This window comes from Hyposmocoma kahamanoa, unplaced genomic scaffold (assembly GCF_003589595.1).
Source record: "Hyposmocoma kahamanoa isolate Upper Pololo Valley unplaced genomic scaffold, ASM358959v1 237, whole genome shotgun sequence".
NCBI lineage: Eukaryota > Metazoa > Arthropoda > Insecta > Lepidoptera > Cosmopterigidae > Hyposmocoma > Hyposmocoma kahamanoa.
The window spans coordinates 82,840-100,196 of NW_020653754.1; the positions used below are offsets into that span (position 1 = coordinate 82,840).

General features: G+C 35.4%; 1 protein-coding gene across 3 annotated transcripts; it reads right to left on the bottom strand.

Moving 5' to 3' along the window:
• Nucleotides 1–2,904: 2,904 nt before the first annotated feature.
• LOC113228716 (alpha-(1,3)-fucosyltransferase C-like) lies at nucleotides 2,905–7,354 on the bottom strand. 3 transcript variants are annotated; one of them, XR_003310331.1, is made up of 3 exons: nucleotides 6,445–6,663; nucleotides 5,543–5,731; nucleotides 2,905–3,234 (listed from the first exon to the last, which is right to left on the bottom strand). XR_003310331.1 is itself a non-coding variant. In XM_026462073.1 (3 exons), exons 1-3 carry the CDS (start codon nucleotides 7,310–7,312, stop codon nucleotides 3,208–3,210), a joined length of 825 nt encoding a protein of 274 aa, XP_026317858.1. In that variant the 5' UTR covers nucleotides 7,313–7,354; the 3' UTR covers nucleotides 2,905–3,207. The 3 variants fall into 3 exon arrangements, 2 of the variants coding, with proteins under 2 accessions (XP_026317858.1, XP_026317859.1); XM_026462073.1 differs by lacking the exon at nucleotides 6,445–6,663 and adding an exon at nucleotides 6,704–7,354; XM_026462074.1 differs by having other exon boundaries at nucleotides 6,420–6,663.
• Nucleotides 7,355–17,357: the final 10,003 nt, after the last annotated feature.

The following is a 17,357-nucleotide window of genomic DNA, read 5'->3' on the forward strand; positions in this document are numbered from 1 at the left end:
CCTCGCACCGGAAGCCATAAAAGTTATTAATTGGTTTCCCGCCAAACCCGACCGGAAGTTGTAAATACACGAGGCTACTATTTCCGGTCAATCGACACGCATTCGTTCTCTTTTTTTTGTGTGGGAAATGTTTCGTAGTTTCTGTCCTTCTAGAGTTTGAAATAACTAAGAGCTCTATGCTCACTTGGGAGCAAATAAATAGGGTCACAAATTTTTAACCGACTTCAAAAAAAGGAGGAGATCCTCGATTCATATGTATGTTTTTTGTGTATATGTTACGCGATATCTCGGGCATTTGTGAACCAATTTTGATGATTCTTTTTTTATTGGAGAGAGGGTACCTCAGTAGTAATCCCATTTAAATTTGAAGATTAGAAGAAATTTGAAGATCCACCTCTAAGGGTGGCAAACTAGGGGATGAATAACTTTAGAGGCCGGATTTTTAGTAGCATCCGGTACTATGATTATTTAGGTTTATTATAGTTTTGTGTTTTAGAAAAAAACAACGTTTTTCATTATGCGTTTGTTACTATGCAAATTTATATTTATTCATAAAATTGTTATAATAGAGATCCTGCGACGGATCCTAATGCAACTTGCCTTAAATTTACAGTCAACTGCAGGTTAAGCTTTACAAACTATGACATTTTGAACCTTTTGAGTTTAAAATTGGAAATGAAACTAATTTGTACATGTTGTGGTCGATCATACGTTAAAGAGCTTCTATGATATGAAAATCATAAAAATAATACAAACGACATGAAACACATTATGTGTTAAGCATATAAAAGTTATCCACTAATCCTATTCGTAGAATCTGGAACCCTCTGTCCTGGAAAGTTGTAATTATGCAGTTGACATTATTGAGTTTGACATTATTATACCACGGGTGCGATATTTATTATTTTGAAGAAACCAACGTTTTAAACTTTTCACAGATCATATGGTCACGGCTGACAGATGGGACCTGTAAAGGGCCCGAAACGTTGGTATGTTCTAAAAACAAATATCTGAAAAACAAACAAGCGTTTTGATTCCGAAAAAATAGTTTTATATTCTTAGAACTTTTAAGCTGCACTTTTCAACAAAGTATCTAAAAGTATTTTTCTACTCCTGTATTATAATCTGTCATTTATAATTTCATAGACCATAATTGTAATAGAGGCGCTCTTTTTAGTTATGAATCAAAATTCTATTGCCTATGGTACTCGCTATTGAGCTGAAAAGTTTCATTAGAGTTCTATACACAGAACTATAATAAGATTCAAAAAAAGAACGGGTTATTTTTGCTAATTAAAATATCAATATCGCTACTCAATTCTATTTTGCCTCCAGATTGTTCAAATTAGCCTAAAAATCTTGCAACCGGGCCATAAACCTTAAATAAAAAAAAATTAAGCGGTACTTGGCCACGTAAAATCCATCTCTTTGATTTTTTGTTTTGTAGCGTTTGTTTGATCTTCATTTATTTAAATGAAGAGGTTATACGGTAGAACCTTTGCCTACCCCAATCAATGAGTTAAAATTTATTTAAAAAAATAGCGTTTATTCTCATGAATTGTTAACAAAATATACATATAAAATTGGTTCTGTTTAATTATTTTATTTATCGTAGAAAAAGTATTGTACGCATAATATATAATTAGATCTTAAAATCTCGTATCTATTACTTAGGCCACGAGGCATAAAATACTATTTCAAGTGTAGCTCACTGTACCTAATACAATTTATCGAATTTTATGTGGTTATATGAAACCAATATATTTATTATAAAGCATTTTATTCTCATATCTAGGTCGCTCGTAGCTCCCATACTCAATACAAAGGTTAGTAAGTAGATTTGCGCAGCGACGCCCTGAGGCACCCTCCCCTACGTTTATTCAATTAGGCCGTCTTGCCTTATTTTTTCTTTCCTATACGTGAAAGCTCTTAGTTTTTTCTTTATTTACAATATATCAAGTGCTTTTTATTAAATATATTGAATTAACTTATGCATTTTATGTTCTATATTTATTATATTGAATATCGTCTGCTTAATCGTAAAACCGCATAAGTGTTTTCCACAAAAAGATCTCCAAATTATGTACCAGTTGTAAGAAATTCATCATCTTCCTACAGATAAAACTCTTATTAAGTTCATAGCTTTTTTATTATCGAGTTTCACGTGCAGAAAGATAGTGATTTTCTTACCATAGATAATTAAATTAAAGACTTTTTGTGGAAAATTTCACTTATGTGGTCTTACCTTTAAAGAGACGATATCATGTTTTTATTTACCGTGGTATTCATATTTCTTTTTTATGAAATAACTCCACTATACTAGAAATAATCTAGGATGATCTCTGTGACAGGTAATAAAAATCTGCAAAATATAACCTTGTAACGACGTGCACTACTTTACGTATTTCATAAACTATTTTTATAAGCCTCGCTTCTAAATAAATAGCCTTTGTTTAAGTAAATACATTAATTAACGTAAAAATAAATCAAATCAATCAAATCAATGTTTATTTGTGAGAAATGAGCGGAAAATATTTTTTTTCAAAAAAATCTGTACCTTTTTACGACAACATACGAAGGTTACTTCATTACACTGCATTTGCTACAGACGAGTTATATCGATAAAAAGTTTTCGATAATTTTATGCGGGTACTGATTCTTGAATGAATTTCAATCATAGTCAATGAATTAATATGTCAGTGTTATTATTTTTTTGAAACCTGTAACTTAATGATTTGGTTGTAGTTATTTGAAATTTTCTAAAATATTTATTGAAATTACATTTGAATTACAGTTGTATGATTGTTTACATTTAATTAAGTACCCAAACAAATGGACTATAGAAAAAATTAAAAACATATTAATTAACTAATTACTCTAAATATTTAAATTATTATTATTCCGGCTTGTGTATGATATTCTGGAGGTAATTTCTTGAAACCATCAGCGTAATCACTAAAATTATTTGGTATAATCGTACAACGGTCTTCGTAATATGGGTGCCACCACATTCTTAAATATTTGTACACTTTATTCTTATACATACTTTCATTATTTAAGGCGGCACATAAGGAACAAATATTACTTGCGTCCGCACTACGGACAACGTATTGCGTTTTCCATTTAAAATAATCCCAATAATGTTTAGGAGATCTAATTATTTCGTTAAGTTTGGATGCTAATTGATCATAAGGGAACTTCATTGCGTCAATGTAGGAACCGGGTGGTAGAAATCTGGAAAAAAAGCGCTTTTTTATAACCAAAGACTTTTTAAGTTGAAAAATGGTAGATAATATGTTATAGGCGCTTCAAACGTGGTATGCTAAAACTGCTTCCGGAAGAACAAAAGACCCAACTAGCGAGTTCAGACCAAATTATACTTATAATTAGACCAAATTATACTTATAAACTGCCTCCGTGGCCGAACTACCATGCAGAGGTCCTGGGTTCGATTCCCAGGCCGGGAGAAATATGTGTATGGCCTACATTTATTTCTCTCGTGAGTTTGGGTGTAATTTGTGGTTGTCTATGTGTGTACATGGCACCTGCGACACATGGTTTCCCTAGTGCGGGGCTATGTTGAGTGTGTGCGTTATTATTATTATAAAAAAAAAATAAAAATTACGTATATAAGAAATGGTCAATTGAAGAAATTATCAATTTGAAAATTGGTCCTTTTTAATTGTGGCCCTAAACCGCCGAAAGGAAAAGAACACTTCTTGAAATGGCTACTTCTTTTATTGACCACTTTTGCAATTCAATATGTTTCGGCTTCGGTTTCGGCAATTCGCGCCCCCTATCGTGTTAGCCCTACTGGTGGTAAGCGACACACTTACCCATAATAGTTGCAGCGCCACTCAGAGCTTTAAATCACAAAGACCTAAGGGGCACTGCAAGTGAACCTGTCACCCTGAGACGTAAAGTTGACAAGCCCCATGAGCTTGTGATTTCACTTACTTTTCAAACTGGAACGCAGTAATGTTATAGTAGCAGTAGAGCACCTTGTCAAAGAGTTAGTCCAGGGAAGTACTGCCACCTTACCTATTTCTGCCCCCAAGCAGTAATGTCAGCACTACTGTATTCTGGCTTTGAAGGGTAATGGGTGTGTCGCGAATCACGCGATAATCAATCATTTGGTGAGTAAACGAACTTCACCCAATTTTTGTATTGTGGTAACACTGCTTTGCCTTTGCTAACTTTTTATTTTGACACTATCGAGACGGCAGTAACGTCAACGGCAATCTTAGTTGTGTGTCTTTCCACCGTCTTATATGTATACCTATAAATTAAGTATCTTTTGTCGTCCCTCAACATCTACATTGAGAATATTTGAACCAGGTACATAGGTATTACAGTCTAGTCTAAATCCAATAAAAAACAAAGTGGCGACAAAATTTGGTGGAGGTGCTGGGATATGATATCTAATGGTAGCAGTGAGAAGAAATGGACTAGATATTATACCAAAAGGTACTCTGGTGAAACGCATGTGGAGTAAGTTATCACTCTACGGTTCCTCGTCATTGCCGTTGACGTTACTGCCGTCTCGATAGTGTCAAAATAAAAAGTTAGCAAAGGCAAAGCAGTGTTACCACAATACAAAAATTGGGTGAAGTTCGTTTACTCTCCAAATGATTGATTATCGCGTGATTCGCGACAGGGTGCTAGTAAAATTACATCACATATACAGGCTCATGGGACTTGTCAATTTCAGAGGCACTGCAACTGTTACGGACAGGCGTGTAGCTTACCATCAGGTGCATGACTTGTTCGTCCCATCACCTGATGTTATAAAAAATGCTTGCATGGACGAACTCTTTCAAAAGGAGCACTACTTTTTTAAATTTGTGTGATTGTCTGAAATAATAATTGGTGCCGCAATTTAGTTACGGGTTTGTGGACTGTATATGAATAAATAAGTATGGTTGATTGGAAATTTGGAACAAATAACAGTAGGTACGCTGGGAGCAACAACAAGTTCACCAAAACGTACGTTCACTATTCACTATAGTTTTCAGTTTAGTATGGTTTTACTATGATTTCTAACGGAGGCTGTTGCGCGTGCGGCCATTTGCACTTCGTTTGAGAAGGAACTGGGGTAAGCGAGAGTTTCTTCTTCGTCCGCCAGGTGTCACCAGCTGGGTGACGTTGTCTAGCTCTTGCGTGGGAGTGAGGTATGTGCGGGAAAGGGATGAAACAAGGAAGTAAATATTGATTCAATCAACCATAGCTAGTATAAATGGTCCATATTTCGCAAGGTAAATTGGAATATCATTTTCAGCGCAACCAATTGGGTTATTATTCTCTAACAAGAAGCAAATACGTACTTGTGATAATCAGACCCACCAAAAACAATGGGTAGAACGTCGTTATCAAAAGCTAGTAGTACTTTCTTCGTCACGTAGTCCAAAGCAAATGAATTTTCAAATGCCAAATAGAAATAATAATCGTTTCTTAACATCCTGTTACAATCCTCCTGTTGCGATTTTGGGCAAATCAACTGCCCACATTTACCGTAAATATCCAAATCCATGCCATATCTTACCATGGACTCTTTCAAAATATTTGCCATAGCCATTCTCTCACTCTTCGCGTAGCAGTTCGACACAAACCAAGCCACGGCTTTGAATTTGCCACTTAACCTTTTGGCCAAAAATCTTGTGATTTCTCCAGAAGCATTGTTCCATTTGACATTTAATTTTGGGGCTATTACTTCTCCTGCTTTGTCTAATACCTGAAAAAATGCAGTTAAAGTTTACTTTTTATCCGGATCCGCTGAAAATCAGTGTCGACGAGAACAAGCTGAGTGGGTTACGGTTTCCTTGGCACCACAGCACACATGCTTTGTACTCTGTATTAGTATTTAGTTCCAAATCCTTATGTTATTATTATCTTTATCAATATTAGTAAAGTTATTATTATATAATCTCAGTGCAGAGTACTAAAAAAGCCGATCTCAAAAGTTCGTGGAATTACATCTATTTGCAAAGTATTATTGAAATTTGTTACCGGAAAGTACGTAAACCTGGATTCATCCCCTAGTTCGTCACTATAAAATCGGTTCTCACTGAAGTTAAAAGTAAAATTAAAGTATATTGAGAGAGAAAAACGCCTTCAATTGGAGCATAGCAAAATCAACCATTAAAATAATTGCTCCGTATAAACTTTAGGCGCTATTTATAGAAATGAGTCTTCTTGCGTGAACAGCTACCCTTAGAGGTTGAATATTCCCTTCAAATTTATTTGGGACCACTACTGAGGTACCCACTTTCCAACAAAAAAATAATCATCAAAGGCGGTTCACAAGTTATCGCGTAACATAAATACAAAAAAAATATTTCTATATTTCTATTTTACTGATGGTAGGTTGTGATGATGAGGATGATGCTTGGCCCTTTGAGTTTAATTTCTAACTTACGTACACTTGTGAATGTTTTGTAGCAATACCTCTCTAACATGGTTCTTAACACGTTCTTGAAATAGTACCGCAAATCAAATAGTCACTACAGGCTACACTTAACGGAGTCGGTTCCTGAGGTAGATGCGCGGTGCGGGAGGAGTGACTGTTTACGTAACAGATACGTCTCGCTGCACAGGGGATAATTTCAACAAGTTTTTTCAGGTAATATTCAATAGCAAGTTAATTGAAAACAGTGCCGGGTGTACGGGTCTCTGCGTGCACCTGTAGGTAGTGATGTTCTCCTACCTCAAAGTATGTGACGGGTACATCAGAATCCAGTCTGTAAGTCACAGTCCAGTTGAAAAAACCATCATATTCTTTGTCACATACAGTAAAATATTCAGCTGACTTCATCGCATAGAATATATATATTTGCTTCGGCGACCTTTTTACTGGTACATCATTATGCTGAAAGCTTTGCATATGACGTACATTGAAGATTATAGCATCAAAATCAGTAATATCAGGCAAATAGTCCTTGTCCCCCGTCACAAAACAGTTTTGGTACTGGCATTTGTTATCTATAAATCTTTGTTGACCATCAAGACTGTAGAATGGCGTATAGAAACTCGGTTTCCATATGAGTATGTATTTTAATTTCGTCTTATTGATTACGTGTCCATTGTAAAAAGTTCTACTGTTTATTACATTGTCTTCAACAAAAACAAATCTGTCGTAAAAATTATCGATATATTTCACTTGTTCGTGAAGATATATAAACGTAATAGAAGAAAAGAAAAATAAACATAGAAACGTGACTTTTAATGAAAATTTCTTGAAAATACGCCCATAGTTCAATTGGTATATTTTGGATCTGATCTTATATTTTATTAAATACCTGTACCAAGTGTTCATTACCACTTACAGGTATTTTATACAGATTGATTGTATCGAACTGGGAACAGCGTTGTTGACGTCATCTGATTGAATGTATTCTTTCCTTCCTTTTGAAGGTTATTCCTGTTCTTTCGAAAGCTGTTGCCTCTTCTTTTTAAGGAAGGATCTTTCCCTCTTCAAACATTACAAATCACTTAACAAAATTTATCATTGTTTCTAAATTTCATTTGCAATTAGAATTTTTATATATCTTTTTTAAGAATCTTTCTAAACTCGTGCTTAATCAGCACTAAAAAGCTGCTGTGCTTAAATAGAAAAAAACTTTTACACAATTACTTTAGCGATAACTTGTAATGAAGGCTAAACACATCACAGTTTGATGTGCTTACACTATCAAGCTTGTGTTCTGAATGTACATGTTACGTCTACAAGAATACTACACTATATAATTTGATTGAAAATGTAAATTTGTATGCGTAAATCTTAATGACTTAATGAGGCAGGAAATGAGCATAAATTGCTTAAGTTAGTTACTGTTTACTTTATGGGTTTCATAAAACTTTTATAGCCTATTAAGAGATTAGTCCTAACAGGACGTGGGACCACTTTTGGCCTCTCCGAGTTTGATTTGCTGAACATTTTGAGTTCATTCAAGTAAAGTTTATACGTTATAACATTTTAATGTAAGTTATTCGTGATTTGTCCATGTTTATAGAAAACGCGTTTTGTCTCGATAATTACCACTTTTAAGCCCGTGTATAGTATAAGTAAGGTGATAGATTCCATTAAGCTCCTTCTTCGTTCTATGTAGGGCCGTGTCCACTGAATGTTGTTGAATTTGTATGGTTATTACATTGACTTACAATTATATGGACGTCGGGTCCGCGCTAAAAAGTGTCCGCACTTGTAAGGCGCTAAACTCGTATACAGAGCGCGACACTCCGCTTTAGTCTTCATTTGTTCTACGGACAGCGCGATACTGCGATGACATAACAATTTAAATTTCGAATAGGTTGACTTGGGACATTTTTTTCGTGGTTTTTGTATTAGACCCGTCGTCCATTTATTTGTAAGTCAATGGGTTATTATCTATAAATAGAAAAATCTCCATCTTTATTTTATTTTTTTTTATGATACAAAGTGGCGGAACGAACAAGGTGTGCGCCTGTGGTAAGTGACATGCCTGTCCATAACAGTTACAGTGACATTCAGAACTTTACATCGCAAAGATCTTACTGGCACTGCCACTGCTCCCGTCACCCTGAGACATAAGTTGACAAGTCCCAAGTACCTGTAATTTAATCAGCACCCTCACCCGTCTAAACTGGAACGCAGTAATGCTCACATTATTGCTTGGTGGCAGAAATAGGTAAGGTGGCCGTACTTCCCTGGACGAACTTTTTCTCAAGAAAGTACTGCTACTATGATAATTGATAGAAATTAAGTTGATAATAACTCTGGTACTTTTTAACGGACGAAGTCACGAGTAGAAGCTAGTTAGTCAATAAAGTTGTCCGAGTTCGTAATAACAAACAAACATAACCATTGACTAACTCGATTGAATATGTATTCAAATGCCTAAAGGCAGTAGAAATGGCAGTAATACAATAGCGGGGGCAACACTAAACTGGTATAAGTATAGCCTTTGGTCCGGCATTTAGAAGTCGCGAGGTGCATACTGATGATCACACGAACAGGGAATAAATAATAACTGCAAGCAGTTTCGGATGTGGCATTTTTATATATGTTATTTTTGGAAAATAAAGTCAGATTAATGTTAACAATTGGTGTTCTTGGGGAGAGACCGATAGACGTCCACTGTCGGACGTCTATCGGCTGATGATGAATAATAATTTTGTATCAAATAATCACACCAATTGCTTGGGCTCAAACTAGGGAATTCCCTGTACTATGAGTTCCAGATCAACAGAATTCACTCTGGGGCACTTTCCAGAACACCCACCAGAAAATTTACAGGTGTAAGCCTCTTGCCACGCTTTTCAACTGAGTCCAAGTTGACCCGTTGGTATTTAGCAGAAACATCCCATAGGTGACAGCATTACTCTATACACGACCGGACTTGTGCTTGGTACAGCAGAAGCAACTATCCCGGCGCACAGGCTATAGTGCCTTTGTCGTATACCCTAAGGGTCGGTAAAGAGAGTCACTAAATTCAAAACTTATTTAAAAGGAACCGAAGAATGACCCGGTTTGAACCGTTAGTTGCGCAATGCGCAAAGGGAAGTGCGCGTGCCTAAAGCTCCGGTACCGGTTATCGGTATGTAGAAATTTAACCACTTAGTGTAATTAGGGCATATCCGTCAAATGACTACTTTTCAAGAAAGAGGTTTAAACTATATACGTGCCCAAAAGTGGGACACATGAATTGATGATGATCCCATTTCATCTCCTGGATGTCATAAGATAGCAGGAGATCTTTAGCAACTTTGTAGTTTTTATAAGATGACACCTAGGAGATGTAAAAATATATAAGGTGGCATTTTATTACTGTCCTTTATAGATGATAAAACTCATCGACATCAATAACTTTATCGACAAGGATGTCACGCAACGAAAAATAACCAACTAGGTTAGTCCAATTTTCTTAAGAAACATTTGATTTATTTTCAGGATGTGTGAAGGATTCCGAAATTTAAAGTTGTATTTATGTATGTATATGTAGACGGGTACTATTAGCTCTTAAAGTAAAATAATTTACGCGGCCGCTAGCGATAACATTCCTTGTAATCTTGTGGTACACACTGATCGTGGAATTTGATGGAACACTGTTTACTACTCATTCGTAAAGCAGATTTCCTTGAAAAAAACAAGTAACATACTTTAAGGGATGCATTATGAAAATGTGCCACATTTATCATTTGAAATATTTATTTTAAGGTCAACTCAAAGAGCTAAACGTATTACTCGCATGGATGTTTGTCAAGCCGTTGCAAAATTTTAATAATAAAATTAAAAGGCAATTTATTATAGAAGCATATAATACATATGACTATTTGAGAACGACTGTCAACAATAGTCTTTTTATTTTTTACTTCGTATAGATACCCATCTATACGAGGTAAAAATAAAAAGACTTTCACATTACAGACGTCTACAAAATATACACACACCGGCCATTTAGTGGAATACTGGAAAAATCCCCAAAATAATGCAGTTATCTTTTTTAAAATCTGGTCGGTTGTTTTACTTGCTTATTTTAGGTCTAATTCGAAAATATAAAATTAGTCGACTGTAAGTTTTTTCATTCATTTGTCTTAATTTCCTACTAACACAGATTTGTCGAGTGAGTGGAGGTTGATTTTACGTTCTTGTAAATTTTATAATCTTTAGTTATTTTATTTATAAAAAAATTAATTAAACAATTAAACTGTTACTATTTTTTAATTTTCAGCCGTTTCTTTTTCGTCACATATGCAGTTTGTTTAGTTTAGATATTTTTCAATAAATATTAAACAAGGCAGTAGGTATGTTCTAAGTCTATGTCAACAGTTAATACAATTGTTATTTTATATCTAAATTTTATTTATTTAAATATAAACGTCAATATTTTACATTCTCATTTCTTCGTATTATTTTTTGTCCTGTTAAATGTGCCGGTTACTGCCTCATGTAAACGCAACACCAATGACACTAGATATTGAGCCATATCCATATTTTTGATATTTACTAGCTCAATGTTCCATCTTAACTCGGCTACTTTATTTGTGCGAGGTGAGATCGTTGAAAGTGAGATAGACTTCTATCCCCGACTGTACGAATGCCTCTCACGTTCGACGGACTTTTTAACTCGACTGTACTTTTTAGCAATTGTGTTTGCACCTGTACGGAGTTGAAAGTAAAGTGAAAGCCTCGTCTAGTCAAGAAATAGAGTAGTGAATCTGTTTTTTGAACTTTCCTTGTAGAGTTAGAATAGTCACAGAACTTTGATAGCCCTTGTACAATATCGTGTTGAGGCTCCATTTAACTCAACCAAGCTAGTAAAAAGACACTAGGATTGAATGGGTAAAAGCATTGACTTACAAATAAATGGACGACGGGTCTAATACCATAAAACCACGAAAAAAATGTCCCAAGTCAACCTATTTAAACGTAGTGACATGTCAAGGAATATGAAAAAGCTAAAACGTTGAATTTAAATTGTAATGTCATCGCAGTACTGTCTAATTTTGCTTGCTTCGCTGTCAGTTGAACAAACGAAGACTAGAGCGTGAATGACGCTCTGTATACGATTTTAACGCCCTATAAGTTCTGACACTTTTTAGCGCGGACCCGACGTCCATATAATTGTAAGTCAATGGGTAAAAGATTAAACAATTTTGATATTTTAAATATATTTTTTTAATAATTTGCTGAATTCATTACATTGAATGACATGATGTTTTTACTAAAGTCTTCCAATCCATTGTACCAGAAAAGTAAACAAACCGACCATTGACCCGACCATAGACAGTTTAGTGATGGCTAAATGTACTGCCAACTACAAATCGATTAATTACTTGAGTAAATCGATTTGCTTCATTTAATCAAAATACTGAGTGATAATATTTCGGGCATGAGATTAGAAAATTTTCTTATGTAACCTATCGAAACGAATTTAAAATTTCCGAAATCTAATTTTAAATCCTCCTTCAAATCCATACACTTAGATATTAGTTAAATTGTGATTACATTTTTGATTCACTAATCAATTACAAAAACTTGAATTGAACGAACCGAATGAGTTACTTCGATATGTGTTTTAATAATAGTAACGTGCTATTTATTATAGCCTTTTTACTAGCTTAAACTCTTACACCATATAAAAAGCTAAAGTAACGTTAAACAATGAAGTTGTAATACTAGTTGACAGTGAGTGGTTTCCCGTGACTTGCAACTTAAAGTTTGCACTACACGAGATGTGCAAGTCATCCGTGTAGTGAACTAAGAGGTAAATCGCACTAGCGGTGTTTGTGCGTATCTAATAGCGTCACGCAACATAGTTTGCGATACTCTGTTTATTATTAAATTTTATATTATTTTTCTTAAAAAAATGTTTATTGCATAAATAAAATACATGTCACACGAGAGAAATAAATGTGGGCCATACAAATATTTCTCCCGGCCCGGGGAACCGAACCTGGGACCTTTGCGTAGCAGTCCGACATGGTAACGGTTCGGCCATGGAGGCAGTTTAATATTTATATATTACTATAAGACCACGGATGCGTTGGTACGACGATGCACTGGCGGGAACAAAGTCTATGGGCCTATAGGCCTCCTCCAGTTTATGCCATCTTTCCCGGTCTTGAGCAGTTTCTAAACACTTTGTTCCCGCCAGTCCATCGTCGTATGTACAACGCATCCGTGGTCATGGCATAAACTGAAGAAGGCCTATAGGCCCACTTCAGTTTATACCTTAGAGGTGGAGAATGGCTAAAGAAGAAGAAGATTTATGCAGACATGTGCAAAGTAATTTTATGATGTGTGTGAAATTATCAAATCGCATTTGATCCGAGTGGGAATTACAGCCCAAGTCCTCTCTCGCAGAGAAAGGTCTGTCCAGAAGTGGGACTATATTACATAGGCTAACTATTATTATCATGTAATTGAGGCACTTTTGACGTATTGTATATCACAATATGTAGCTTTTTTATGTCAAAGGTACGAAATCATATTCATGTTTAATTTTTATTATCGCAACTTCAAAATTCTACAATCTTCGTTTATTGAACAGGCCAAAAAACCCTTTTTAACTAGATTTATAATGTGTATATATAAATACTTTGGATATCATTTTATAGAAGTACAGGGTTTTGGGACCTAGGCCTAGGGTATTCCAAAAATGTAATCGAGGCCTTAGTTTCTTTGGCTTTTAAATCTTTCTACCATGCAGGAGAAGAAAAGGTGGCCTTGATGTTAGTAGATGGTGATCAATAATAAGTTAATGTTGTATTAGACATCGGTATTTAAAATACCTAAAAGTACAGTAATCACATGAAACTTATAAAAATAATACGAAGTACATGAAACAAGTCATGTATAAATTAAATTTTATAATTTCTTCTTGTAGCAGTAGAGCTCCTTGTGAAAGAGTTCATCCAGGGAAATACTGCCATCTTAGCTATTTCTTCCGCCAAGTAGTAATGTGAGCATTAATTACTGCGTTCCGGTTTTGTATCAGTTCCTAATCCGAGAAATGACAGTCCGAAATATCACTGGAATCATTTTACCTCTAGATTTAAAAGCGATATATGTATATTCTCGGATTTGAATCGGACTTAGTGCACAAGCGACATCCGAAATGGGTCCGAGTCTCGAATTCGGAGCGAATACGCGCTTAGGGTGCTGTTGAAATTACAGGCATATGTGACTTGTCGATTTATGTCTTAGGGCGACGGGCGCAGTGGGACTGCCTCTCAGATCTTTGCGATTTAAAGATCTGAGAGCCATTGCAACTGTTATGGACAGGCGTGTAGCGTTTGTCTCGTCACTTGATATTATAAAAAAACTCTCCTATTTAAGCATAGAAAAGCTACAAAGTTGCCATTTTGCGGATGTGGCCTTACTACATCAAGGGTGCAAAACACAGAGCAAGGTCACGTGGAGTTGCGACATTCGCTTAGACACAAATATCGATTGTGTGTCATGGTCCTGAAACGGTGACTTGTGTAGTTTGTACTTTGTCCATTCTCATTGGACTTTCTGTCTGCGAACTGTACGAAAACCGTTGTCACTTCGTTACTAACTCCATCGCTGTAGCGAGAAGTGTGTGTTTTTTCCTCCCTTCCTGTAAAATTACACAAAAATCACCCCTTCAAGTGCCCTTCGGAGGGTGATATAAAAATAAAAGAGTAGCCTATCTGTCGACAGAATAGATAACTTGCCGAAATATCTGACTTCAGGCAAGAAATCCCGAATGAGGATTATCCGGGGAAATGTTGGGACAATATGGGAATTTTTGATGATTTGGCGCTTTCTTATACTCCATTGAAGATGACCGGATTATATCGAATTTTTCTATCGGCCGGAGCCTTACGTAAGAAAACCTTTTACAAGTTATGAGGTTTTTCGTAACTAGTTACAGTTAATAATATAATAAAGTGCCAGATAGCCAAAAACAGGGGAATTTGAAAACTGCTTTCTTTTTGTAAAATATTAATTCAAAAGGGTAGGCTTATGTTGTTCAGTTTCGGTGTGTTTTCAATAAAATATTGGACAATAGAATGTCACTATGCATTTTAACGAATATACGTTATAAGAGTCTATACTACGTCATCTCGAATTCAATTTTTTCCCGTACTAATAGGGTTCATTTTGCTTGGATCGAGTGGAACATTGGTTTTATTTCAGAATGTATTTTTTTACAAACGAAAGTAAAGACATTTGAAAAATGTATATCGTATCTATACGTGTTCTATTTACTTCAATTGATATAAAAATCATTGGTTCATGTAAAGTACCTAGTTAATATAGCGGTTTTCTTGTAAAAATTTGAGGTTTGTGTTTCTGTCTACCGTGAAAACTTTTAAGAATCGCGTTTTCATACCGTATGTCCTTAATTTCACAATTATAATATTTTTTCTAAAGTTATTGATTCAACACCTTTACTGTTATGCGGTATCAATCAAAGCCAGAGGTTTTATAGACTCTTAAATATTAAGTCAAATGTTTTATTACTGTAATTCAATTGATAAACGAGGAAGAAGCTTATCCAAATAAAAAGATGAAAATAAAAAAATAAATTTTTTTGTAAATAAGTGTAATTTTTTATAATAGTTCCGAATAGTGTAAAACAGTTCCGAAGCTTTACTTAAGCTGAATTTTAGAAAAGGTTTTAGACATTTCAGAAGTACTTTTGAATTATTTCAATTCAAATTACGACTCGTTACAAACTAGGGACTTATCTGTGTATAATGCTTATAGAAACGGAATTTACTACACTATTTAGAACAACCAAATCAGTACCAATTTAGAAAGGTTTGTTTCCCAAATTGGTCCTAACAGGAATCGAACCCAGTTCCTCATCCAGCACCTACAGTGCAACCCGTTGGGCCGCCGAAGTCGTCAAACTAAGCGCGTTTGCGCACAGCATCCGATTCGTATTCATTCCGAATCCGAAACTATACAAATCTAGAAAACTCGGACCCACTTCGGATATCGCTTGTGTACTAAGTCCGATACATGTCTGAAAAAATACGAATATCGATTGTACACTTAGAGATAAAATTATACTTCGGACACCTGTGACATTTCGGACCGTCATTTCTCGGATTCGGAACTCATAAGAGTCGGACGTAGTGCGAAAAGGCTCTTAAATTTAAGAATGCCATACTACGTCAGAGACATAAAATATCTTTATGTATCGTCTCCAACTCGTATTTGGCCAAATAGCAAGATGTTAATGAGTTGTCAATCGATCAGACGCTTGTTCATTAGCAACTAATTTTTAAATATATGTACATAGTGTGTTGATTTGCATTCTCGCCATATTAAAGAAATTAATAAAGGAAGTAACGCCAAATCATCTAAAAATATTAAAAAATATATTCTGTTCAATATTCTGGCTAATTGTATCTAGTAAAGCTTTGTAAAATTGTCCCCAAGTGTATTCACCGCGGAGGACAGTGACCCCGCTACTCGCTTCACCGAGCGATACGTAATCTTTCTCGATCGCTTTTTTACCTATTTTTTAAATTATGCTTATGTACGAGTATTGTTATAATTTACTAATTAGATAGAAAAGTTGACAGAAAAAACATTTTTTGTAACTTAGATTTGGTACTTACCAACTTTAGGTTCCATGAAAGTAGTGCTAGAAGTTCCTAGCTCCATAGCTGGTGGCAGGCTCCGTACTGAAGCCAGCCAGCCAGCCAGCCAGCTAGCCGGAGATGTAAATCAACACATTGTATATAGATATATAGATGGAAGCTGTAAAGGTACCAATCTCGCTGAGTGAAGAAATGTATTTCTCATAAATGGCACTACGGTAAAAAGTCGTTAAAAACCAAAAACAAAAATCTGCAACAGGCACACAGAAAAATTCGTAAGATCTAGTGGTTTATTCCGTAGTTCAGTTAAGAAAACGTGTAGCACGGATTGCTTGAAGGCGCTGGTTCGAATCCAGCCGAATCGAAGCAAGTTTTCTTAGTGTTCGATCTTTTGTATTACTATAAAAAAAACAGTTTCTCTGTTATTGAACACGTTCTTTCTCTCTTTAACTTTACTAGGACAACATGTATTACATACTGAGTCAATTATGCGAAAGTAAAAACTATTAAATACTAAAGGCGCGTCTCCATTACACTTCAAAGGTTCTGTTTGCCCGCAACAAACTTCGAACATTTTATTGACTTCATAAAATAAAGTCTAGTTCACACTTTATGTTCCCCTCTTAGTTCCCTGTCTGTAAACCGAACCAGTTAAAACCCGGAGCCCGTAAAAATGATTGAATCGTAGAAAGTAGTTTAACAGTTTGAAATTAGTGAAAGAGAAGTTTCTTTGCAGTTGTGAGCTAATTATTGTTAGCGATATTTTTAGTTCAACACAGAAACTTATAATCTTATTGAGTAACTTCTATATATCCTACGTTCAAATTAATATTGTCACTACACAAAATAGTATTCTTTTTTTGTATAATACCAAGTGATTGGACGAACAAGCCATGCGCCTGATGTTAAACAACACGTCTGGACATAGCAGTTGTAGTGCCACGAAGAGCTTTAAAATCACTAAGATTTGAGGAACACTACCACTGCATCCGTCACCATGAGACACAACTTGACAAGTACCATGTGCCTGTAATTTCACCAGCACCCTTACCCTTCTAAACCGAAACACAGTAATGCTCACGTTACTGCTCGGTGGCTCAAATAGGTAAAGTGGCAATACATTATTTTTACAATTTTTACAATTACTTTCACAAGGAACTCTACTGCTACTAAAATTGGGTTCCATTCGTAGAATCAAACCTTTCTCCCGAAAAGTTCCCATTTTGCCGATGTGGCCTTCTTCCGGCAAGAGTGCGAATTCACGTTGTTACAGTAATAAAAAAGAAATTCTGAAG

What these genes read in the sequence shown, in the direction of transcription:
- LOC113228716 (XM_026462073.1), bottom strand. Translation starts at nt 7,312, where the DNA reads ATGAACACTTGGTACAGGTATTTAATAAAATATAAGATCAGATCCAAA. An exon ending in TACCCGTCACATACTTTGAG is followed by an intron (nt 5,732 to 6,703) that starts GTAGGAGAACAT and finishes GCATTTTTTCAG; the next exon opens with GTATTAGACAAAGCAGGAGA. An exon ending in ATATTTTGAAAGAGTCCATG is followed by an intron (nt 3,235 to 5,542) that starts GTAAGATATGGC and finishes CTTTTTTTCCAG; the next exon opens with ATTTCTACCACCCGGTTCCT.